At 41.5% G+C, this 27,259-nt stretch overlaps 1 protein-coding gene across 3 annotated transcripts in view; it reads right to left on the reverse strand.

The window, feature by feature from the left end:
* ALK (ALK receptor tyrosine kinase) overlaps positions 1-27,259 on the reverse strand; it is a 328,498-nt gene that overhangs the window by 54,386 nt on the left and 246,853 nt on the right. For all 3 annotated transcript variants that reach the window (XM_074578928.1, XM_074578927.1, XM_074578929.1), the window contains 3 exons: positions 21,977-22,108; positions 20,366-20,466; positions 9,867-10,036 (listed from right to left, as the gene is read on the reverse strand). In XM_074578928.1, the coding sequence (XP_074435029.1) occupies positions 9,867-10,036; positions 20,366-20,466; positions 21,977-22,108 (403 nt within the window). The remainder of the gene's footprint in view (positions 1-9,866; positions 10,037-20,365; positions 20,467-21,976; positions 22,109-27,259) is intronic.

The following is a 27,259-nucleotide window of genomic DNA, read 5'->3' on the forward strand; positions in this document are numbered from 1 at the left end:
GGAAGGCTGGTCTTACTTCAAGGAATACCTCTTAAAAGCACAGGCGAAGGCCATCCCCAAGTCCCAGAAACCGAGCAGACAGGGAAGACAACCAGCCTGGCTAAATAGAGAGCTTTGGCTCGACCTCAGGAAAAAAAGGAAAGTTTATGATCTTTGGAAAAGGGGGTTGGCTACTTATGAAAAAAAACAAGATGTAGTGAAGCTATGCAGGGCGAAAATTAGAAGGGCCAAAACTCAAGCAGAACTCATCTTGGCCACCACGGTTAAAGACAACAAGAAGAGGTTCTTTCAGTGTATCAGTAGAAAAAGGAAGACTAGGGAAAATGTAGGCCCACTAACGAATGAGGTGGGTGCCCTAGTGGTGGAAGACACAGAGAAGGCAGAGCTACTGAATGCCTTCTTTGCTTCAGTCTTCACTGCTAAAGCTGTCCCTCATTAATTCCAAGCCCTGGAGGCAAGGGGGAAGGTCTGGAGAGAAGAAGAGTTTTCCCCAGTAGAGGAAGATCAGGTTAGAGAACACTTGGCCAAACTGGACTTCCATAAGTCCATGGGCCCTGACGAGGTGCACCCACAAGTGCTAAGAGTTGGCAGATGTTATTGCTTGGCCACTCTCCATCATCTTTGAAAGGTCATGGAGGACAGGAAGGTGCCTGAGGACTGGAGGAAGGCCAATATCACTCCAGTCTTCAAAAAGGGCAAGAAGGAGGACCCAGGGAACTACAGATCGGTTAGTCTCACCTCCATCCCTGGGAAGGTAATGGAGTGACTCATTCTGGATGTCATATCCAAGCGTGTTCAGGAGTAGGAAGTTATTGGAAGTGGTCAACATGGATTTACCAAGGGTAAATCATGCTTGACCAATCTCATAGCCTTCTATGATGTTATAACTGGTTGGCTGGATGAGGGCAGAGCAGCAGATGTCATCTACCTTGACTTCAGCAAGGCATTTGACACTGTCTCTCATAACATCCTCCTTAGGAAACTGAGGAAGTGTGGACTAGACGAGGGGACAGTGAGGTGGATTGAGAGCTGGCTGTGTGACAGGACTCAGAGGGTTGTGATTAATGGAGCAGGGTCGAATTGGAGGCCTGTAACCAGTGGTCAATACTTGGACCAGTATTGTTTAATGTATTCATCAACGGCCTGGACGAGGGGACAGAGTGTATCCTCAGCAAGTTCACTGATGATATCAAACTACGTGGGGTGGCTGACACCCCAAAGGGCCGTGCTGCCATCCAGCGTGACCTAGACAGTCTGGAGAGCTGGGCAGAGAAGAACCTAATGAGGTTCAACAAGGACAAGTGTAGGGTCCTGCACCTGGGAAGGAAGAATATCAGGCATCAGTCTAGGTTAGGGGTGGACCTGCTGGAAAGCAGCTCTTAAGAAAAGGATTTAGGGGTCTCGGTAGACAGTAAATTATCCATAAGCAAGCAATATGCCCTTGTTGCCAAGAAGGCCAATGGAATTCTGGGCTGCGCAGGGAAGAGTGTGGCCAGCTGGTCAAGGGAGGTCATTCTCCCCCTCTACTCTGCACTGGTGAGGCCACAACTGGAATACTGTGTCCAGCTCTGGGCTCCCCAGTTCAAGAGAGACAGGGAACTACTGGAGAGAGTCCAGCATAGGGCAACAAAGATGATTGAAGGATTGGAGCATCTCCCTTATGAGGAAAGGCTGAGAGAGCTGGGACTCTTTAGTCTGGAGAAGGGAAGGCTGAGGGGAGACCTTGTTCATGTTTACAAGCATCTAAAGGGTGGGTTTAAGGAGGATGGAGCCAGACCCTTTTCAGTGGTTCCCAGTCACAGGACAAGGGTAAATGGGCACAAGCTGGAACATAGGAAGTTCCAATCAAATATGAGAAAAAAATTCTTTACGGTGAGGGTAACAGAGCACTGGAACAGGCTGCCCAGGGAGGTTGTGGAGTCCCCTTCTCTGGGACTTTCAAGATCCACCTGGATGCAGACCTGAGTAATGTGCTCTAGGCAATCCTGCTTTAACAGGGGAGTTAGACTAGATGATCTCTAGAGGTCCCTTCCGAATCTGAAAATTCCGTGATGCCGTGATCCCGCAGATTATAGCTCAGGTTGCATAAAAGGAAGACAGATACTTCTCCACAGATTACTACACATCTTCTTTGTATACCTGGCAAGTAAATACTTCTTAAAATAGCTTTAGGCAATTTCCTTGGCAGAACATAAGCTTCATGCCCCAAAGTGTTATCCTTTGATGCACTCTTCATGTCATGCCTCTTGAGACAATGAAGGGCTGTTCTTATGAGAATTACCAAATGTTCAGCCCCTAAGAACAGAAGGGCATGATACAAACCAGTATTTCTGTCATTGAAGGGAGTGCCATCTAACATGCCCATATAAGAATGTTGCACCTTACTTTCATTTACAGTTCATTCAAGTTAAGAGACAGCCTTGCTGATTTCACCTGCAGGAGCACTGGGACCAGAACACTTAAGAAGTTTCATGAAGTTCACCAGGGACGAAAAAAAAATCACAGAAATGCCTCCAAAATAGAAAAATCATGTGAATGTCAAACACTGTTAGGACCATCAGTGCTGCTCTGGCTGCCTATTAATCTGATTTTTTTTCTAACGTGAATGCAGTTTCAGTACAAATCTTCTCTTGAGACCAGCATTTCTGCAACAAATAGTTCATCTTTTTCTCTTCTCCAGTTTAATGCCACTATTAATTTAGAAATTTGATGTCTTTCAAATTCCATTGAAACAAGATCATCAGTTAACCAACATTTCAATCATTAGCTTTGGTGGTTTTAGCTTAATGGGCTAATTAAGGGAAATTTAATCAAAACTGAAGATGGAAATGTCACACATCAGTGAGACGGAAAAAAACCCACAGCCTCGTTCCCTCGCCCCCTCCTTTTTTTTTTTTTTTTTCCTTTCTGTTTGATCCCTGAAATCAATGCAACAACTCCCTTTGACTTTGGTGAAGGCTGATACTGAAACACCAGAAGCGTATGTTATTGCAGTGACTCAGTATAATGCTGGAGGAGATGTCTCACTGGCATTTTTGCACAGATCAAAGTGGGGTATGCTGACCGCGCATCCAGTACTCCAACTGGTACCTATATGGCACAGATACTGGTCCACAGCACTGTGTAGACATTCACTGCAAACACAGATGCTGTGGTGGACGGTCATGAAAGAGTCTTCCTGAAGGCAATTACACAGGAGCAGCAAAATTAGTGCTGGCAAGTTTGTTGTGACTTTGTTGCTTAATAAATCCCAGCAACTACCTCACATGGAATCCAAATACTCATCAGATAAGCCTGTGTTTCCAAGCTGGATTTCTTCATTGGAATGAAAACATGGCTGCTACGAAAGGCTTTAGTAGCTTGGATATTAGAAAAATCACTGCTTGAGGACTGGTGGAAATACTTCTTATCTATCTCTTCTTTGTCCTACTTGACCCCAGGAGCGCAGCTAGAAAAAAGTTCCTTAGATGTATGACAACTGGGAAGGATAAGTTACATCCCGCAGAGCTGAGTGTTGGCTGAGCTGTGAATGCAACTCATGCAAAGGCTTTTTTTTTTTTTTTAAATCTGTTTGAGGCAGATGGGAAATGCTGTACCAGGTGGACAAAAAAAAATTAAATAATTCAAATCTCTCCTTTGGGGAACATCAGCTCTGTTGTCTGAAGGATAAAGTTTTACATAAATTCAAAAACCACTCAAGGGTGACTACTGATCAAATATTTTAGAGCCAGAGATAAGAAATGGAAGCAAAGGCATAACAAATAAGCTTTTTTTAGTTTGTTTCTTTGGCTCAACCTGTGAAATTTGAATCCAAATGAACAGTTCCTTGAAAGGTAGGGCCAAGCATATTCCAACTCAGTTAAATCTGACAGAAAGAGGATAACATCAAAGCTTCTGGGTTGTGATATTCCCCATTCCCAAGGATCTTTGAATCTTGGGTTTTATTTTAGTGTGGTCAGTATTTGAGCTTCATCAAATCATCCTGGGTTTTCTGTTCAGTTGGTTCTTTCTGCTTACTTATTTTTTTCTTGATCCTAACATAAGACTGGTTGCCCCCAAAATACCTTGGTCTTATTTACAGATTGAAATATAGAGCTAAGAATATGAAAACAGATCTATAGTTATGTTGGTATAACCTCCATGAGGACAAAATGTTTTGCTTAAATCACCCATCCTTAGGTCTTCATTGCACAGAAATGTTAGCTTTTGGGTGTAATTTATTCTCTTCTGTTTGCAGGGAAATAAAAAACATTCTCCTTGAATTGAAGACCTCAGAAAGCTGATTTTGTGCAAATTCTGCAGCTCCCTTCTTTCAGTAACAACTCTGAATTCCACCTAAATATTGTCCCTGGCTCATACAGAGAGTCCAGGTTTCCATTAGCCAGACTCAGGCAGCTGTCCTCATGCCATTATTTTTAGAAAGGCTCATAATCATTATTTTTTTTCTTTTTCTCATAAAGATAGGGATTATTAACCAAGATTGAATGTTAATCTCCTCTGTACTCAATCCCCCATTCAGTGACACGATCACAGAGTGCCTGTACGTACAGATCCCATTTCATAACTTGTAATGTTTTGCCTCTGATGGAACTGATTTCTCACTCTACCTAGCTAAAATAATTATGGCTGAACCTGCTTGAGACCGAGGTACTTACGGAACAGAGAAGTTTCAGGTCACTAACCCTTATTACATTCAGGTTCCCATTAACTTCTCTGTTACAAATGATGCATTGTTAGCTCCCTTCACAAAGGAATACTTACTATTTGGGATAAAAGACATACTTGGGTGGAATGAGATTATTTGAAGAAATATAAGCATGTTAACCAAACTCAGTTACAGTGACAGAATTGCCATGCAGGAAGTTACTTAATAGCTAGTAATGAAGGCTGAGATTCAAAGGTGTTATCAAAGGCAACCATGCAGAATATATACACGCACAAAATCTGTCACAGGTAGTCTGCACACGCTGCCACCAAACCCCTTTTTTCAGATGAACAGAACAGCCATCAGCAGAATAACTCTATTTCAGACAGAGAACAGTAGCAGCCACAGTTAATGCTACAGAGCAGAAGAGCAATGATACGGACATTAAAGTCTCACTCTGCTTTTAACGAAGTAATGCGGGACGACGTCAGAGCAACACAGGGTAGGCTTGTTAGATGGCTATAAGAAGAAAGAATAAAGAGATCTCAGTGTAGATGCAGCCAATTAATATATACCTGGTAATGTGTAGGGAGACATATGTCTAGCTTGTATGGAGGGTCCCTGTTTCTTCCTAGCGGAATGGGAAGAAAGTTCAGGAATAACACAAGACAAACAGGCCTCTGCGTACAAAATGTTGCTAAGAATTTTCCTTTACTTTTTCTTCCTTGATGTAAAACCTGATGCCCAAAAACTTATTAGAAAGAAAATCTGAAAGGAGTGTAAGGGAGAGACAGAGCAATGCAAGAAGAAATTATTAGACAAGAAGAGTGCTTAGCCACAGCTGCTAGAAATACAGCAGAGCACTATGACTATGACACAACTTCATTTTATTGCAGCAATGAGTGAGAGGTTCCCCAGCTGCTTTGGCTGCCATTGAGATCAGAGCTGCTGAAGGAGCCAGACGGAACAAAACTGTTCTGTTCTGCTCACTCCTGAGGACTGAAAGGGAATCCCGCTTTGATATGTAGACGAAAAACTGATGAGCACCAGTGTAGTTCATAAAATTCCAGCAAGCCAGCAAGACTAGAATAGGTAAAGAAGCCAGTTTAAAGAAAGAAAGTACAATCATCTGGACATGAATTTTGACTTTGTGCAAGAAAATATGACTTTCTGGGGTAACTTAGGTCTGTAGACTTTTTTGCTTTCTTGCTCAGGAAGGTCACATCCATACGTAGCCTTCCAGGCAAGTCCCATTTTTCTCTTCCAACATAACAAAATTCCTCAGTCTGTGTTAAGGAGAAGGTCATTAGCAAGAAAATAATTTTGAAGCTCTTTGAGCACAATGTGACCAAAAGAAAGTTGTTTTACTTTCCGAATGTGCTGCCCTGTTAAAAGGCTAGAGAGCCCAGTCTTGCTATCAGTGACAAGGCAAATGGTGCTGATACTTATGACTGAAAATTTAGTTTCTAGGGACCTCAAGTAAACTCCTCCTCTCACTCCTCCATCCCCCATCTGGCCACTACTACTTAAGACTGGCTACAAATTTAGACTTTGTAATGCCAAAAAAATAAATTTAGGAGGAAAGGAAGCCAAGGAAACCTTTCTAACCGGTAGACACCTTTACGTTCCTTTTATATTTCTCTTCTTCTATCAGAAGACTGTACTGAGGTCAGACACGTTGCTGAACATAGGCCTCAAAAGACCAGAGCTGGGCTCGTCTGGCTCAGGTGGAGTCCACTTCCAGGCACTCCAGTCAGGTGGTATATGAACCCACAGAGTATTTGGCTTACATGCTGCTCCAAATGGCTGGCTTCAACTTCACCAAAGGAGCAGAAATCAAGAGAATTAGAATTTCTCTCTTAAAGCATCATTTTTCCAGCCAGGCTTCAGCCTATTAGAGCTAATCCTTTTCCACCTTTTACACTGCACAGCAAAACAGTTGCTAGATGGGTTGGTGATAATAAGCATCAGCCTACAGTAAGGTCTAGAGAATCACTTTGTTACACGTGCTTGTATTTTATCTATGTGATATACCTTAACCATACTCTTACACTAACAGAATGGCTTTCAAGACTCTGTTTCCTACTTGCATTTCTGTGAAGTTAAAAAAGAACAATCCTCAACAGGCTCATCACTTACCATTGGAAAACAAATAGTAATTTTCCATCAAATAAAACAATTTTACAATAATGCAGTTCTTTATGCTACTCTCAATCCAAATATTTTAGCACTGCATTAATGTGTGAAGTCCAGTAAGTAAAAACAACCAATTCTCTAGCTTTCACTAATCTGTGCAGATTATCTGATTTGCAGATAATGTGTCCTCCAAGGAGGCGTAGGCAGCTCCATGGGGGCCAAATGAAGGGTCGTTAGTTCATGTTGAGTGTCTTCAACTTGCAAGTTAAAATACAGCACCTGTGGAGACTTTGCCTTTTGCCTCTGGTAGGCACAATCTGTTCACCCAACAGTTCAAGGAGCTCTTGCCCACAACTGGCTTCTTTACTTGTAGCTGCTTTGATGACATATCCTTCACTAGGCCCTTTGCCCTTGCTCCCCCACGCACAGATGATACTGAGCATTTGGGATTGGGTTACAGTTCTGTTAACCCACACACCACATGAGCTGACTCTCAAGATTGTTTTGCCAATACCTTCCAGAACAAGGAAGGACAGCTAACTTTGGGAAGATGTAAAAATCCAGGACTTCAGCCTCTTTGAAGTTCACACAGAAAATGTAAGACCTCACACAGGGTGAAATTTCAACTGCATGCTTTCCTAAGGATCAAAATGAGAGGAAAGAAGGCAATCCTCTCCTCATCGTACTTTTGGAAATTAAGCATGTGTCCAGGGTTGCCCAGGCTAACACGGTGCTAGAAATATAACATCCCTCAGTCCCAGTTTAGCTTCTTTGTCATACTCCTCCCTACTTTCTGTTCCTGCCAAATCACCTGAAATGTTCTAGCTGTGGTTTTCTGCCAAAACATAATTTCTCCCAACAGCCTGAGGGATATCAAACATTTAAGAAATGTCTGTTTCTAAAGATAGAGCTGATCTAATTTCTTGGAAGTCTTCCTAATGATTCTTTGAAGTGCTATAAGCCAAACATGGAAATTATGGCTAAGCAGCTTTTGAACAAGCATTCTTTTGAGCACTTTTAGAGCATATTATCTTGTTATTAATAACACTTTCCATTCAGCTTCCCAATCACAATGGAATGTGCTTTAATTTTGTGTGGAACTGGTACACTGGTGTGCTTTATTCAAGAGCTTTACTTCTGTGAGGTGATTTAAAGTTTCTGTTCCTCCTGTAGGAATACCTGCAATATCATGCTGCTTCTAACGCAGACCCTCGCAGCTACTGACACAGGAACCAATTAGAAAAAGACAGACACAGCAAGCTTTCAGCAGCACCAGCATTGCATTCACATCAATTAAATACTTCTTACAGTTTAATAAAACTGTCATTTATCTCCAAAGTATATATACTGCAGTCTCCCCAGTACCATTTTAGTGTACACTTCCATAGATTTCCTTCCTAATCTGTACATCAGCCCAGATTTCCTAAGAAACAGGTTTTGAGGTGGTGAGAAAGACACCTGCAGTATTTTCAAGTCTCATTTCTTCCTTCCCAGGAAGGACTGGTTTCGACTAAATCAATCTTAGAAAAAAAAAACAAATCATTAAAACAGTGCTCTTTCTGAGAATAAATAAGGAAAAAACTTTCTGAGAGACACCAAAACCTCCAACTTTTCCTTGCTTATGTCTTAACCTCCAACAAACTCCCTTCCCTCAGTGAACCCAGCTGTCTTTCTCTGCAAGTAATGGGGAAGCAAGGGTGTCGGCGCTTTATACATAATGGTCTGATTATGTGTGTATATATATATACACACATATCTATATATATATGTAACACCGTGTTATCAGTTGAATCTGTGATTCCACATGAACCACTGCTAGCCTGGCTCCTAAGATCAAAGTATTCTCTGCCTGACTCTGCAAAACAGAGAGAATTTAAAGGAAAGAAATAGTATAAGAGCACAGAATAATTCAGGTACAAAACATTCCTCTGGCAACATTAGAAAATAAATCACATAAATAATAATGGCAAAATATACCATTCTTCAAAGGAAACACAGCTGAAGGGAATGAAGCAACCAGGTATTTTTACAAATGGTGCTTCAGCAGTGACTGCACAATAAGCCTAATGCTGATATTTTTTAAATCTTTGACGCACACGTATTAATTATACATTCAGGACCAAAGCGTTGGCAGTGTCCTTGTTGTATTTGCAGCCTACATGCATCCCCCAAGAGCCAGCAAGATAAAAGACATATTCATACAATGTTTGCTCAAACTTCCTATGAAGCAAACTATCCCTTAATGAAATCCATTATTTCTAGGGCACAGATTTCCAAAAAGACAAAGGACACCAGTGCTCATGACACAGAATGCAGATGAATCTTACAGCCTAAGGGCCAGGGCAGCAGGAGGTGAAGTATGTCTGTGTCTTCTCTATAAACAGCATAAGCCAGAGCACACACAAAAAGTAAACAATGAACAAGAGTATTCCCTTAAAGCTGACTTGTAAGAAACAGCTAAAACAACACTCTTTAAATAAGCATATGCTACCAGATTAAGCATATGCTACCAGATAAACTTTTTATGCTTAAAGCCAGAATACAGTCATAACTGAGACAGCCCTTTATTAAGCTGAGCCTCCTGCTAGAACTAACACAAAGGCATTCAGATGCACCCTTGTCTGATTATCAGCAGGTTCTTCTCCCATCTCTTTCATCCTCAGAGCTAGACACATTGAACACTGGGGACTTTGATACCCAGAAAAAAAGGCAGCTATGGAGCTCACATCCAACTCTAGCAAACCACGTAAGAGGATCAAACATGCTACATGAAACCATATGTGAAGAGAATGATTATTTCCAGTCAATGCAATGGAGACACAGAATTTTAAGCACCTTGCTTAGTGACCCAGTGACCCAGGGTGTGAACCAAGATCACTACTCAGCAGTTCTAAAATTGGGTTCTTTGCTCTAACTACTCAGTTATTCTCATTTCCCGCATGTAACGGAAGATACCTCCTGGGGACAAAGCACTTCTCTCCCTGAGGAAACCACTTCTAGGAGCGATGCTGGCCATTTTCATTGCCAGGTAGCTAGTGATGAAATGACTGATCACCATGAAGGAGAATGATGAAGAGACTCATACCTATCCAGTACATCTGGGAGAGGTAAGATCATCCACTGCCATATTCCCAAACCTTCGCTGTTATCCGAGTGCCAGAACGTCTGGCTCTGTTCTTTTCCTGTCTTATTCTCGACCAGCACCAGGGATATATTGCCCAGCAAGACACCATGGATGAGCCATGACATTCGTAGCTAGAAGAAAGAGAACATACGAGATGAAACATCAAAAACATTATCCAAAAGTTAACAAAATTCCCAACTCTTCTTTCATTTCTTTGTTTTCTAATCACCCAAAAGTCAATTCTCCCTGCCTTTTGCTCATGTAATCCCTTTAGAAAACTCCACAAATGTGGAAGCCTTCAATACTTAGTATATGCTATTTAATATTGGAACTACTGGCTTTTCTTTTTGGTAGTTGTGTCCAACATATCTCTGTTTTAGCTTTCATGTATGTGTCTGCAATTTTAAAGGGATAAGCTAATATCTCTATTATCTGCAGTACAAAGATCACACTCCCCCTAAGATGTCACCTAAGAGATTCAAGTTAAGATGAAAAACTTTTTCAGCAACAAACTTTTACATTCCAGCAGCAGCAAAAACCCAGGGAGAATAGCTGCAATAAGCAGGCATCACCAGTAATCACATCCTCATCCCCCAGATACTCTTTTCAAAAATCAGTTTTTCCTTACCTCTTTCCAAGTTTCCACAGACTTTCCAATTACAGTTCAGTAATAATTAGGTTTTTTATTAATTAAAATACGTTAGGGAACCTTTTTTCTAACATTTTTGTTACTTTTAATGTAATTGAGTCCATTTCTATGCATTTATCCCCATATGTAAAATTATTTCATGTAGTTTTCTCATTTTATCACTTTCACTCATCGTATGAAAAGAAAAACAATCCCTTCTACATCAGGCTAGTCTCAGAATCCATATTGTATGAATACAGTCTTCTGACTTTCTTGGGAAGAAGAAGACCTAGCTCTTTGTGATAAAGAGCATAAATAAAATACACATATATATTACATGCAGTCTCATCTCAATAACCGGTAGAGTTGAGAATGCTGAAGGAAGGAGTTTATTAAAGCTATATTAGTGATGGATTTTTGGACACAAGAAAAGTGTTCAGCATAGTATCTAGCATCCATGCATGTTAAAAAATAGCCCTCTGGCTTTTAACACTTCAAAGCCAACATCTAAGTTGGCTAGGAAGGCTAGGAATTAAATTTATATTTTACACAGGAATACCTGATAACATGACTTACTTTCTTGCTTTGATAGCATAGAATATTCATATCCATTTCTTAGCAGAAAACACAATGGCTAGATTTTTCTTGCTGTTCCTATCTCATGATTTAAGTCTGTCCTGGCAGACAAGTCAGATTTAGGTGTCAAAAGCCGGGGGGACAGAAGCGCTGCTATTATTGCTAGCTTACGCTCACAATTTTGGGGTGGCTGAAACAAAATTCTGGGTACCCATTATATTAATTTTCTGTACTGAATTTAGGCAAACAGTGCAGTTCACCTGCCTGTCTCCAAAGTTACAAAACCAGCAATGACATTGATGACGCTGCAAAACTATGACAGAGACCAAAAAAATCTAGATGTGGATCTTCTCTTTCTCCAGTCCAAAAATCACTGCAGTTGTCTGGAATCACTCCTGGGTCTGTTGAGCTATTAGTGCGTATGACACAGGCACTGATAACGTGTACAAACTGATATGCAGGTATGGGTCCGTGAATCCCTCTCATTACCTCACTTTGACCACAGATGTTCAAGACTGATGCACAGGTTTTCAGCAGTTCAGCAAACCACCACCGGGGCCTACCAGACCACAGCACTTCTAGGGACAAGACACTCCTCAAGTCTGACTACCAGCTCACTCTCACCCCAAGTTTGGGAAAGGACTCATGGCATCCCTTATCCGTTTCTATAACCTCAGACAGTGGAAACCTTAGGATGAATTGAGAGGATTTTCACCTTGCAGACACCAGAGAGAAAACGCAGAGTTGAGCAGGACTGCAAGGAACTGCTTCAGATAACGACACAAAGTGATGGCCAGGGAGGCAGCTGGGGAAGGTCTGAGTTTATACCCACAAGTTCACCAGAACCAACACTGGTGGAAGAGGCTCCTGACAAAGGTTTATGGCAGGAGGCCATTGCCTTCACACTTGATATCTGCATGGCTACTCCTAACTCCTAGTGCACACACAGTCTTAATGTCTGTGGACCATCAAGATTAAACAACCTGTTGAGCATTTATACTTTCAAGTGCCCATGAAATGCGGCTACTGAAATTACAGTGAAGATTGCTCTTTCTTAAATATCATTAGAATACCTTTCAGACCCACTTAGGCAATTTCCGTTGAGAAAACCGATCAGGACTAAACTTTTTTGTTTTTTTTTTTAATAACTTTGGAATACCAGTCGATATTTAAAGCAATCAAGCTGTAGCAGCAAAAGAAACTCCTCTTACTGACAGTCCATATGTGAAGCACTTTCAGGACCCTAATGCCAACTCTACTGTAATGCACTATGTGAGATTTCTAATAGAAGTAAGTTGGAGAAACTTCACTGTGACATTTTGACAGTTCAAAATTTGAGAGGTAAAGCCCTGAAGCTCCTACTATGCAGGAGCTTTCAGACCTCTGTCTCTTCTGGAGACCTGCCAGACAGTAAGAGGCAACTTATACACCGTCAGAAATGAGAAAAGAGCGAGCCTTTGATAGCTATTAACGTAACACTAGAGCAAGAGCTGAAGCAATTGATGAATTGGAATGGATGCCTTTGCACACATGTCAGCTGTTTGAAGGAAAGACGTAGTTGGCATTAGATGTGGGAGATCAGCTCGCTGGCAAAGTGCAATATGCAGACTCTAATGAACTGGCTCTAAGTGAATCGACTGGCACTGTGTCCAAATGGGCATTTTTGGCTGTGATTTCCATGGTTTCTAAGCTTCACAGCAGGGCAGTCCAGGTCTTTTCACACCTGCTGAAGTGAACCAGAGCAGATGATGAGCTGGATGCCATAGTAAAGACTTCCGAATGGGGCTGGCATTCATTCTACAGAATACAGCATCAATGATGGCAGATGGTACTACATACACGATGCGTCCTGTAAGTAGTGCAGTGGCACATTTGGAAAAATCTGAATTTGGGCTGTTGGTGGCATACCCCTAACGTTATATACCAAACATCTCCCTCTGTGTTAAACCAGCAGCAAAATATTCAGAAGCGAGAAACATCACTGAGAAATTAATTAAGCATTGCAGGTAGACATTGGCTCAATAGCACATTGCTTGCTGGCTTTACAACCCACCATAGCTGGTGATTAGCTGTTCATACACAAACCCACTGACTCAGTAAATGAAACCTTCTCAACTGATTTGGGGAAAATTAAAGGGAGAGAGAGCCCATGGTAAACACACAGCATATTGAGGCAAAACTTGGGTCAGATGGCCACATGCACTGTGCTGCAAACACCATCTGGAAAGATGCCTTCTGAGAATCCCCTTAGCGTCTGAGTTTGTGGAATTTCTGAGCTAACAAACAGGAGACTCAATTCATCCAAGAAAGAACAAAAAACTAATCCTTCAGTATCAACAGGGCTTGGCAGGTTTAACAGAGAGGTGAAGAAAAACAAGGAGGGTAGATTTTCTAGCACAAGCTGCATAATTTCAAGATCACCTGAGAACCGAGACTTGCATTTTCCTTCCTTATGCACAAAAGAAATAAAATACTGAGAACCTTCCGGGTGAAGTTAGGGCCTGCTTACATCTGTAAGTCTACTTTAATGGCTAGAAACATTCCAGTATGAACTAGTGCTTAGATATCTGACTGAGGACCAATGACGCACACTCACAGCACCATAAATCAAACATTCCTCAGCAGCACTCTGGAGAGTTGCTGTTTCTTTTTCCTCCCTTTCTGAGTGGCAATGCCCCTGACTATTAGCATTACAGTCCTATCTGGCAGAAAAAGCTGTCTGTCTTTAGCACAAGTACCAAAGAAAGGGGAAAAGATGAACATACTTCAAACAGGGCTTGGAGCAAGGTATTTTTAAGAAGAAGGAACTGCAGTAGTTGGATCCCACTGGTGGCTATCTTGCTACCCGTGCCCGAACTCTGCACCACAGGCTTGCATCGTGTGAGACAGCACATTACTTAGTTCTCCTGTCCCCCACTTATAATACTTGCTGAAAGGAATTGCTCAAAATTTTCTTGACCAGGAACTGTGGATTCTCGAAATACAGACATTTATTTTTCGGAAAAACATAACTCTTATCTTCAGTCTTCTTCACTGGTCAGGAAACAGTAGAAGTTCTTTTCAGATGTGAATACACTGACCCAGTAAATGTAAGTCAGGCATTAAAGAAGCTTGGAAAACACCTCATCATTGAATAGAAACTGAAGCTGGAAGTTGGAATACAGTTTACATAGAATTAGACAATAGCTGCAGACACCTCTGCCAAGTCTCAGTAAGTTTTGTACATGAATATGAACTCTGTTTGAGGCGTGAAGTTTATCACATTGGCAATATTGTTTTTCTTACTATAAATGAGAAATGGTTGCACACAACAGTACAAAGACATCTATTAGGACTGCTCAGCAATGTAGATTTGGACCCTTACGAATAAGAAAGATGACCAAAAGCTCTTGTTCCTGTTTTTTGGCCAGGTAACAACTGCGCATGATCAGTCTGTCTTGCAGTCTGCTGACACTTCTGCTTTTGCTTAGGACTCAGATGTGCAAGCAAAAACCTTATGTAAATGATAAAATGGTTATTAACTGAGCTGATCATGTAGCCTTAAAATACCTAAGCAGGCAAGAAGAGTTTGTATTTTATATTAACAGATTCTTATGCTACTTATTCTCACATTATTTCTTACTTATGTTTACTTTTATAAAATCAAGAACCTAATAGAAGCACCTTCATTTCAGGAAACAAAAAACCATGAAAATAAAAACGACAACAAAAGAGAGAGAAAGAGTTCATAATTTTGCTGCCAGAGTACTGTGGAGTGAAAAGGCCTTCAAGAAATTTCAGATATTATAGACACTCCAATCCAATGACACAGAAGCCAGGTGACAGAGGAAGCAAGAAAAAATAAAGATGGGTAATAGTGAATAAGCTGTACAGATTTTAAAACCAACATTTTAAAATAAAAAAGGATGCTAACAACACTCTGCAAAATAAAGCACATGAAAGGCTGTGCTAAAGGCATATCTATGTTGCATTTTTCATGCTCATAAATGTTCTGAGTCGATGTTATTACCATGTACCCTTCTAAGTTATTTAAAGCTCAAGGAATAGAGGCAAGAGAGAGACACGCTCTGCAGGTGTCAGCAGGGGGCTTAGAACGCACTCAAGGAATGATTTATATTATTGATTTACATGCTTTAAAAAAATACAACACTTTTTCACAGAAAAGAGAACTGAATTAATAACCACAGAGGATGAAAAAACCTTTGTATCTATAAAGCCGTATGAGAGGGCAAACTTCAATTACACTGTTTTACATCAACATATTGTATTTATTTTCTAGAGAGCACGTTTACCTTCAAAAAGTAATTTCAGGCTTAAAAGAAGTCTGGCTCAGTTTAGTACTTACACAATGTAATGGTGGCTTTCAAGAAATAGCTAGTTGAAATGTCAAAATAGCATCAGAAAAAGATTTTCATTATTTTAAACGTGTCCAAAAGCACAAAGCTCTTTTACTATCACAGGAATTTGTTTTTGTAGTTTTTCAGCACAACTATACCCTTTAAAACATTTGACCCAGGATCTAACAGAAAAATGGAATAATCTGGTTCCCAATCACAATGTCGTCCCTCTTGAAAAGAGTCACCTTCTTTTGTGGAGATGCATGTGATAACACTTAAGGCTAATTTCAAGTCCATCTCCAACCAGGCAACACCACCTCTGTTTTTCTCCTTCTCTATTATGGACTACACCAAAAGTGCTTGCATGGCTTTTACTTCTCAGCTATGGCACTAAGGTCTTTCAGATTCCCTTGTGCTGAGCAAAGAACACCCTTTCTAAAAATCAGTCTCCAGACTGGTCACGCTTCTGCAGTGACTTTCAAACAGAAGTAATAGTCATAATCCACCACAAAACGAAATCTTGCAGGATAGATGTAACTACTGCCCAGGCAGGTACACACTGTACCAAGCCCTCACAGAATGCAGTAGTCCTGGACCCAGTCTTACATCTTTTTATGACAGACGCATCTCTGAAAAACGGAATGAAAAGCAAGTCAACGGACCTGACTCTGCACTTGAACAGCAACAACGCTGGGACTGAGGGAGATGAGATTGCCTCTTTGTCCAGACATGGGGGGCCAGAATTGAGTCTCCAGCTTCCACAGTGTGAAGTGCTCCCTGGACATGTGCAACACTCTCGTGTCAGCTCTCTGACATCTTTGCAAAGTACTGAGAAGAAGGTGGCCATTATATTCTGGAAACTGTGCACACCTGGGGCTATCAGCTGTGGCAAAGCAATTAAGCTTTGCCATGGGTGGTGTCTGAGATGACAGCACTTCCCTTGCACTTTAATTGCAATGCAGTTTCCCAGCTTCCCAGACAGCAGTACAGCTACTGATGACATGCATATGGATTTCTTCTTCCAAATAAGGAAATGTCTGACCACCCCAAGATCTTCTTTGCCCTGTTGGCCTTGTGCAGGCCAATTGATTCACACTCAGAGGAGGGGAATCACAGTGTGAAGAGAAGGGGGAAATAATGCTGTGCTTTATTACTCAAGGTCTATAAATTCTGCCTTTAAATCAGGCCACTGTTTGGATTAATTCTTCGCACTTTAGCTGCATTCCTATGCTCAATTACATGTTCTTTGTTTCCAATGAACTTTTACATGTGAGTTAAAAGATGTTCACTCTTGATTACTGTGACTCAGTTTGGTTCCTGAAGCATTTCCTGAGCTTTTTGTTGCATCTCCCCTTTCTGGCTACTTCAGGGTAACGGAGCATCTCTTCACGGACTATGTGTACCACTTCCTGCATTTTCCCAAGATTTAGCAGAAATCCCACAGTTTCCCTCTACCACATAAATTGTGTTTTAAACACACAGTTAATGGGGTCAACAGGCAAAGGACTCTTCCAAATGTGCAACATGAAAAAGCTAACAAAGACTGTCTGGACTGCAAACAAGAGAGACTCTTTGAAGCCAGGATACTCGAGCCAAGATTTAATAAAACAACGAAAAGAAAGAGAAAAACTAACTGAACCAAGAACAAAGGGCAGCATCACAAACTAACTGCTCTGACCTGCCAAAAGCACCGAAGAACAAAGAAAACGAAAATATAAAGCTGCTCAAAACAAACAGGAGCAAAGTGCAATACAAAGCTATACACAAAGCGCAAAGCACATTAGGGCCCATGTCTGGGAAAGTACAGGCTGTGTTTATTACTGTATCTCCTGCATGCATTTTTACCCTTTTCTCATCTTTTGAGGCATGTGGGGCAGTACAGAGTAGGTCAGGCTGATTTTTCCTTTTCTGAGTTAACAAGGAGCCTCCCACAGGGCATGGCAAATGCTAGGGAAGTACAGCCTGCACGCAGCCCAGCATGCTCTGGTGACCAACCTCAAGCTGGGGAGAGCACAGAGACGGAGGGTTGCGCTTGTTCTGCACTTAGCGGCAATATGTACACCAAATATCATCCAGGCTTTGGAGTCTCCAAGTGCTAGCATCAGCACTACGGCAAAGAGCTGCCCAGAACCTCTGCAGGGAAGGTGTTTGATCCAGGCCACCCCATAAGCCTCCAGGGTGTTAGCAGTCATTTTCTCAGACTGTTCAGTTGTCTCTGTTGTCAGTCTATCACAGTGGAAGATTAAACAGCTGAGGGAGAAAAAACAAGCCTGAAGCATTAGCAAACTCTTTGTGGCTGGCACACGCTATGGATTGCTCGACTGTTTCCTCCAGCATTGAGTCCTGGTTCCATGGACATTCTGGCCAAAACCCAGAATCCTCCAGCCTGGTAAGCAGTACTGCAGCAGGTAATGCTACTCACGCTGAGACTGAAGTAATTAATTCTTACGTACACTTCAGGCTAAAGAGCTTCAGTGGGTCTAGTAGCGCTCCAGAGCTTCCACATAGCAGGAATAGAGAGAGGGGAGTTAAGATCAGCAAACTGTGGATGTCTGCTGGCCTCCTTCCTGCTCTCAGGGCTTGCAGCATGTGGCTTTCATAAAGTCCTATGCACAGACCAGGGGTAAGCTCCACTCATCCAGGAGAGGTGAGCGTGCTGAGTAACCAGGGCAGCACATTCAGCCCCGTCCCCAGGAGTTCAGCTGAGCCAGGCATATTGATAGTGGGGTAGACATTGCATACGAGGAGGAGGAAGAATGTTAAATGACAGGTTTAAGGACAGCCTCTATCATTAATATATATTGGTGCAGGATGTGAATCTGAGCAGAATCTGTCTGGGGTACTGGAATTATCTGTCAGAACTAGCCACCATGTAAGTGAACACACAAGGAAAGCAAGCAGATATCTAAAGGAGCATGTGAGCTGGATCAAATACAAGAGGGAGAGCAGGTCTATGGCTTGCTCTGACTGTGGAAGAATAAATGGGTCTAATTCACACATGCTTGCTGAGTTCCCTTTGCCACATGAATCATGAGTGAGTTTTGTCAGTGGGATTTCAGTTGCCAGAGAATCTGTCCCGGTTGTGACATGCCAGGTGGAGCTGTCAGCAGTGACAGGTAGAAGAAAACTCATCTTTTAGTGCCTGAACTTGAGCCAGTTCAATCGGGAAGTGATTGAGGGTGAATAAATACAGGACATCGTTATGGTATTTTCACAACCTCTTTTCTGACTATAATTTCACTATAAGGAAGTTTGTTGGCACCTACTGGAGGAATAAGTGCGTAGGGGGGGAATATCTCCTTTCTCCTCTTGTGTTGTGCTGAAAAGCTGAATTAAATTATTCTGCTCACAGACAGATTGTTCCAGTAAAATAGAATTTGAAGCCACTGGGGACTCATTGAGAAGAGAAGCTTTTACGCTATATGAAAAGGCAAGAGACAAAACCCTTGCCAAACTCCTTCACTCTTTATTACCGACAGCTGCAATGCTGGATGTGTCCGGATGCCTTTTAAGTGCCAAGGGGAGTGACGGAGGTGGGATGGCATGTGAGGAGATGAAATACATGGCAGCTTCTCCCCCGACGGCAAGTTTAATTATTTGCAGTGTTGTATACACAAGAAAAAAATATACACATATTGGGAAATCATTCACTCTGATTCCTGTGTCAGGTGGATTATGAAAAACACTCACTCTTGCTTGTCCATGGCAGAACAAGGTCTTAAAATATTCAGAACCTGCATATGCCTTTGTCACAGAAGGGAGGAAAACCAAGGTAGAATGTATTTCCTAAAGAAGGAGGACATGAATATATCAAGAGAGCAAAAACAGATGCGCTTTGCTACGTGAACTGAGATATCCAACAGAAGTCAAGCAAACCAAACTTTAAGCCAAAGAAACACCATATTCTATGTCCTTTTCATTCCAGAGAACTTTCTAATGCATCCCTTTTTGTCCTTTCTGCATTTTAAGATAAGTGGAACAGAGAGGATCTGTTTCCTTTTGTCTGTTCAGTGCTCAACCAACAAACACCAAACTGCTTTGTTAGGATCAATTTTCCCAAATCCCTCTGGCTCCAGCCGGAACCATTCTGTGATTTCAGGGTGACCATTCAAGACTGGAAATGCTCTAAGTCACTAGCCATGGTTCAAAGTGCTAAGTCACTGATAAATCCTATCAGTGATAATAAAATCTGTGAGGCTATAGACTAGATGCAGATAGGTCATCTTTCTGTAATCTGCAGTTTAAGGGTTAAGTACAAACACTTCGGGAACACCAACCATTTGTGCAGGGTTGGCAAGCCTTGATATACCTGCTTAAGTTGATGTCTTATGACTGTCACCAGCTTTTCTGCTTGAAGAAGAACCTAGTTCCATTCTACATGAATTTATCTCTGCCGCTGTTAACTTCAGCGCACCTATGAACATGGCCTACATAAGGATTGGTAGGTTTGAAGTGCAGCATGGTGAAGACCTGCCAGCTCAAATCCCAGCTGGGCTAGAGGAAGCGTGCACTGTATTTTCTGAGCAGCTCAGGGGCAGTCCTGAAGCCTATTCTTTCATAGACCTTTCAAATACAATGTTTGTTCATGGAGTGAGCTTCCTCCTCTTTGTGTTTAGGTAATGCTGGCGGCCCTACTCTTACAGCATATACACCTGATTATGAAGATCGTAATACATCATGTGTGGCCACACAATGAGGACAAGATACACCAAGCTTTTCAGAGCACGTTTTGTGGCATTTCAAGCAGCTAGCCATATCTTTCCCCTGCACACAGGGGCATTAAATAAGCATATTTTATAGATAAGCCATCAGAGAAAGTGGTTGCTGTCTACTGACCTAGTGCCTATATTTGAAAACCAGAGTCAGACACACAAAATATCTCTGTAAATTGCAAAAGAAAAGAGAACATTAGGACTTGCCTCACAGGGGGAGTTCCTCAAAGGAGCTGGAAATGCAGTGCTGGTCATGACAGTGTTTCCTACTGCTGGTGCTTTGCTGGTGTTAAGGAGGAGTGCACAACCTGGATAAAAGAGCAGGAAGAAGGTCAAAATGCAGCACTCACCTTCTGATTTCAGGGTTTGTGAAATTCCCCAGAACCTATGTTAGCTGGCTCCTGCTACAGGAGAATGCCAGAGAGCAGAAGGCTTTTTCAATTTCTTAGGGACGCAGCTGCACCCAACAAACATACTCAGGAAATACATTTAAGAAGTCTCCCTAGCCTCCCCCTACAGCTATCTTCTGTTCCTCCATGATTTCAGATTCATCCTCCTTGCAAGGCTGAATAACAAAATGGGTCTTTTTATGAACGAAAAGTAACTTGGAAGAGAATATTTCTCTTGGGCAATCCCCAAACAAAATACAACGATGGCAAAACACAACCAGAGTAATATTAATTCAGCTGGAGGCCTCTTTGCTCCTTTAATCATTTGTTGTAACAAGAGGAACAAGGGCAGTAGAAACACTAGGGTTCTTCCTCATCAGTTCTGCATGAAAAGGTGTGTCTTTGCACTATTTCAGCTCTGCCCTCCAGCTCAGGACAATACGACTACTTAGAACCCAGTTATTTGGGCTTTCATTGAAATTGCCTCTACAGCACAGACAAATCATGAATCAGCAGCACTTTATTACCAGCTCCCCACAGTACCCTCTTTCTGGCTCTTTGCCTTCATATTTACCTACGCTTCCATCACTTTGTGGTCTGTAATACTGTGGGCTGAGCCATCAGGCAGCGTAAATGCATCATAGCCTATGCCACTTTACACAAAACTAGAGAATCTTACTCTTCATGTTTAACACCAGATCTAACTTTCTAAAGCAATGCTGGGATTATACACCATTAACTCTGCTGTTATTATTCTATCCCTTTAGATGCTCTGTGCCTCAGCAATAAATGCCTCCAATGATTTACACTGTTGCATTAGGAAAGAGCTTATCCTGGCAGGCAACCTGTTTGCCAAAACTCAACCAGCAGTTCAATGGTTCAAAAACTCAACTGGTTCAACGCCCAAGATATAAACCTTCAATAATTTGTATGAGAAGGATTAGAAATGAGCTACTGGGACTTGGCTGGAGGAACCAAGTATAGAGTAATTATACACAGAAGTGGAACTCAAGGGACAATGGAGCAAAGAGAAGAAAAATTTGGAAATGAGAAGGGGAAAAAAAGAAGCAGAACAGAGAAACAGAGGAAGTAAATAGGAAAATTGGAAAGAAAACCTCAGATCAGTATGGAGGAGGGTCGTGCAGATGAACACTTGGTGTGAAGTTGTTTAGAAAGAGTCAAGATTAGTATCTGATGTCAGCTGTGGAGACCTGAAGTACCAGTCTATACCCTCAAGACAGAAAGCGAACAGGATAATCTCTTGCTCAAAGCACTTAAGAGTAGAAAGATGGCTTTTGTTTCACTGCAGGTTGAATAGGTAAGTACATAGGAACACGTGCCTTGTGTTTTATTCCCTCTCCCCACCATTTGTGTATCTTATTTGATCTCCACTGCTCATTCTATGCACTTACTATTTACTCTCACACACCTTCTGTTGAAGGAAAACGGTTGTGCTCCGGGCTTCCAATCCGCCATGGAGAAGGATGGGACGCAGAAGAGCCCTGCATCCAGCCACAGTCTCCTTCTTCAAACGAACAGTAAAAGCCAGAGGGAAGATTTTCTGCAAGAGGGAAAGACACACACATACAGAAGAACCCAGGTGAGCTGACGAGAAGACTCCTGGGCACACAGAGAAGCTGCAGCGACTGACTGGGTTGCTCAGGCTTGCGGGCAGCCCCACAGCTACTCAGCCTTTTTGTGTGAAGTCATGAGTGTGCCTGACCATGGGGAGGGTGGTGGCAAGGGTAAGAGCCCCCAAATTGTGACTAACTGACTCTCCCCACACTTTGACGCATCCGAATGACAGGACACATCCCAGTGTATGCTATGGGGTCTCTTAAATACCTGGCCTCTACAGCTCCACAGGTATAAACACACTCAAGGTTAGACTTTGGAGATGGCTTTCCTAACCACTGCTTCTGCAGCCCCATGGAGGGAAATCTTGGAGAGGGTTAAGTTCCTAACACGATTCCCCTGCCTGTCTAGGTTTCTAGGCAGCCCAGCTCAGCAATTTGGTGACTTCTTTCTGTGAGCACTGATGTGGTCTCGGGTGAAGCAATGAATCATTTTGTGCCTCAGTTTTTGCACCTGTGGATCTGTTTGGTGAGATGAATGGATGGAAAAGAGGATAGTTTATTTTAAGCCATAATTTCAGGCTTTGAAGCCCACTCATTCTGTCACTGGCTTGGGGTTTCAGGCAAGTTTCCAGCTCCAAACACTAAAGATACATTAGCTTTTTGCCTTTAAATTTACCAGTTTTAAAGTAATAGTCATCTCATTCAAAGCAGAAGGTAACTTCATGCCGCCTTCATCTCCTTCTCTGCCTACATTGCAAGTTCTTCTTACAAAGGGTGGAAAGCACTGCTCCTCTTGCCCTGAGTCATACGCTTATATTGCCATAGGTGAAGATCCTCTAGTTGGCCATGAATCACGCATTTCCTTAAAAACTCATGAAATAATTTTCCCATCATCCTCAATAAACACTCACTGCCTCCCTAATTTCTACTGTAGTCTAGTTCGACCTTTGCATTTCTTTTCTTCAACATGAGGCCAGACTCTGTACTTATTAAGTGACCTCAGCAGAAAACAGACCTGTTAAATGCCATGTCAAATCACAACCACAACATAATTTTTACTTTTAGTGAATCGCTAATGATCCTTAATATAAATTCTGCACCCAGGGTGCAGCTGACAACTCTGCCAGGTACCAGAAGGCTTCCCAGTAGTAAAAGAGCACAAACTGGGTTTTATGGGGAAAAAGGTAGAGCACAAAGCTAGCCTGTCAGAAAAAGGTCCCCTTTTAATGTAGAGTTACATTAGGCATTAAAGATGCCAGAAGAGAAGTAAGGAAGAGCAACCAGTCATTTTACCCTACTGTATAGACTATAGACTAACCAGTCCTTGGGGCTGGCAGTACAAAGCCCCTGAATATGCTTGTTCAGTGGGGGTAGTCCTTCTCCCAATAAACCATAAAAACTGCTGCAATGAACAGATGTAGCTGTAAAAGGGATGATGATATTTACATCTTTGTGTACTCAAATCTGTACTAAAAACCAGTTCAGCCCGTATTTGTTTTCTCCTTCCCTGTTCCCCTAAACTTCCCCTAAAACCATCTTTGGCGTTTTTTTTGTTGTTGTGGGTTGTTGGTTTTTTTTGAAATAAAGCAAAATGAGACAAGAAATCTGCTTAAAACTGCAAGATAAAAATAAAATTTCATGTGCAAACGTATTATAAACACACATATCCAGGAAATTAAGTTTTTCCTTTCAACTGCTTGTCAAAATCAGAGTAAAAATTTCTTCACTTACAAAATGTAGGACAGACTACAAACTCCTAGAGCAAGAGGATGTGCTGATCATGTGATAGTGGCAATTTCATTAGCTTCTCTACAAGAAGGGGACGCTCTTGATCTCAGATTTTGTCGTGATTATTAGGAAATTTTCCCTCTGAAATTTTCTAATTTTGAAGTGAGGCACTAGTATCCAAATCCCAGATAATTCAAAATGTTTAAATATCAGCCGAACCCCCTGGCTGAGATTGCAGGTCAATTAAAAACCTGTTCACAGGGCCTCAGCTTTGACGTACACACCTCAAAATGCAATTCATTGTTAGTGGCACATTCGCCTATTCCTTGGTCTACCCAGAGAAAACCGCTGGGGAACACCACAACTGTAGTGTCTAGACCACATGTATTTGATTTTCTAGGAGCCCGAATCACAACTCACTTCACAGAAGAAACTGAAACCTTACGTCTGCGGCTTTTGAGTAGGGCCAAATTTGAACGTGGAAACTGACATGGAGATGAGAGCCATGTTTTATTGTTAATTTCCATGAGCACCCAGATTTGTTATGAAAAGATCAAAAACAGTACTGGAGTTAAGGCTTTTTCAAGTGTTTCCTTCTAAACATCTCCAAATTCATTCAGCCTAATCTTTAAATGTGGAACTGTTAAGCAGAGAGTTGCCTCCTTGTGTTTTACCCCTCTACAGAACTTGATTCTATTTCATTGCACAGCCCGAGGCTGGGATCCAAAGAAAATGACAAATTATAATGTGTCCTGAATTCCTACTGAAACAGCTTGGCTCGGTGTCCAACTGAATTCATTTCATGGCCATACGCTATCTAGGATGATGTAAACAAGTCAGAGCAGCAGGAGGAGTCATCTCGGTAGCAATCCCTGCCTGGAGGCCAGAAAAAGCTCAGTGTTGATGAACAAGTAAGAACATAAATAAGAAGCTATTACTTTCCCAGAAAATTTCATTCCTCCTCCACAAATTAATTTTTTTATGAATTTTCAGATGTCCCGTGCACTGGATGCTTTTTCTCTGCTGCTCTTTCTTACTTTGAATACACACAGCACCTACAATTCCACATATTGCTACTCCACAAAGAGTTCTTTGGCTAGCACTTCTCTGTCGATGTGTACTTCTCAATTTTCTGAACGTTTATAACTCAAACTCAAATCAGCACAGACACTGCCCTGATGAGGGAAAGCTAATCTGACTTTATGGAAAATCAAGTAAACAAAGGGGCAGGAGTAACGAAGGGGTCTATTGAAACCTGCTGTGTTGGATATTATTATTAGTGACAGAAATCTCAAAAAACTTAGACCTCAGTAAGATTAAGATGCAGCTTGTGGATACCGGACAGAGAATAGAGTAATCCAGTGAGACTGCAGCACTGTGAGAAGGTAAGAGTCTGTGCTTTTGAGTGATGAAGTAGAGAAAAGCTATAGGGTGTTAAACTTCTTCCTAACCAAGTATTTTCAAGCCTTCAGAATGATTTAGATTTTGCTTGAAAGGTAATTAAGTTCAAGGTTTTTTTTAACTTTAATGCAGACTTTTCATCCTTTAATAGCAAGAAAAATTAGCAACTGGCATAATTTATGAAGCGAATGGAGCATGCTCTTGATTCCAAACTAGGTGTAAATCAACCAGATACTATAGTTCAATCTTTTGGGTGAAATTCCAGACATATTATAAAAGACACAAGCATAAAAATCTACTCTGGTATGTATGGACTTGTACCAAATGTATGAGGAAGTTTCAGAAGGCAAAAAGATTATCTACTCAAAGAACTTAAAGAAGCACATGAATCTTAAACGCGAGTTTGTGTCAATGGCTGCCTCTGTGCTAGAAAGTTGGTCTGCCAAATTCTACCAGAAATGAAGCATAAAAAGGGAAATTACTTTTCAACATAGTCAACAAAGAATTATTCTGTAATGCCAGAAGGCTTTGCGGAGTTCAGAACTGCCAGAGGTTAGGATTTGTTGTTAGAGGTACAGCTTTTGATTGAGAAAGAAGCAAAAGCAAGACAGGAACCTTAAGAGAGCACTGCATGGCAACAGGTTGCTACTTCTCATTTTGCTCGCAGGGAGACTCTGCTGGGCCGTATCTATCACTAGGACACAAATGAATCCAGTGGTTTCTTCAGGCATTTTTGCCTGGAAAGTAAACTGGCCCCTGTAGAATTAATTATCTATGCTTTTTTGGTCACTTGCTCATGTTATCACAAATTCAAACTTTATAGGTTCCTATTCTAGCTGCCATCTGGTCTTTTGACAGATGTGTGCATGCACTCCTCCAACCACATAGCACAGCCTGACTCCTTTCAGGAATCCGACACTAGTCTTCCTTATCTCACCTGGCAATGTGTTTAACATCTTTAAATATTCAATGAGGTAAAGAGTGAAAATTACCCTATAGCCCAGTGGTTATGAGATTTATTTGAAAGATGGAGGGCATTACTTTCAATCCCTATTCCAGGTAAAATATATAAAATGTGGAAGGGCAACCTCAGGAGAGACTTTAGTAATCCCTTTTCTTCTGAACTAGACCAGAACTCCAGACCACAATCTTGGAAACTCTCCATGGAAATATGAAATATGGTGCAAATTCACTTAGGCAGAAGAATCAGTCCTGGGTAGATCCTCTAAGTTCTGGGTCTCTAAATAGTAAATATACTATCAGCACCTCCATTCTTTTTAATTATTATTTTTTTAAAATATATTCATCACTTTTCTAACATAGAATCGCTGAGGTTGGAAGGGACCTTTAAGATCATCAAGTCCAACCTTTAACCTACCCTGACAAAAGCCACTTCTAAACCATGTCCCTAAGTGCCCCATCTACCCTTTTTTTAAACACCTCCAGGGATGGTGAATCCACCACCTCCCTGGGCAGCCTATTCCAATGTTTAATAACCCTTTCAGTGAAAAAATGTTTCCTAATATCCAATCTAAACCTCCCCTGATGTAACTTGAACCCGTTTCCTCTCGTCCTATCACTTGTCATTGCTTTGACTGATTAAACAATATTTTCCCAGGCTGAAATTTTTTGGTGAATTTGAGACAGAAGGTAAAATAATTTTGGACTAGCCAAAACTACATGCACTTTTTTCAGTAAAACTTTTATTTTTCCCCAGACTTGCTGCCCTGCAACAAAAGATCTGTATTAGTAAATAGTTTGAGTTTTCATCTCTCTGTCTTGTACCATAGCAGCTATATTACACGTATGATTCTCTACTACAACAAGAGGAAGTACGTTATCTTTTTGCAGGAAGTGGTAATCCACAAGAGCATGAATTCACTAGCAAAGACATAAGAAGAGCACTATCTGAAGTGTCTGCAAAGTATGCTTCTGCAAAGTAATTTCCAGTGTGGCACTTCCATCAGTCTGTTAAATCTGTATGCCTGATCCCAAATCAACCCAGT

This window comes from Larus michahellis, chromosome 3 (assembly GCF_964199755.1).
Source record: "Larus michahellis chromosome 3, bLarMic1.1, whole genome shotgun sequence".
In the NCBI taxonomy this organism is placed as follows: Eukaryota; Metazoa; Chordata; class Aves; order Charadriiformes; family Laridae; genus Larus; species Larus michahellis.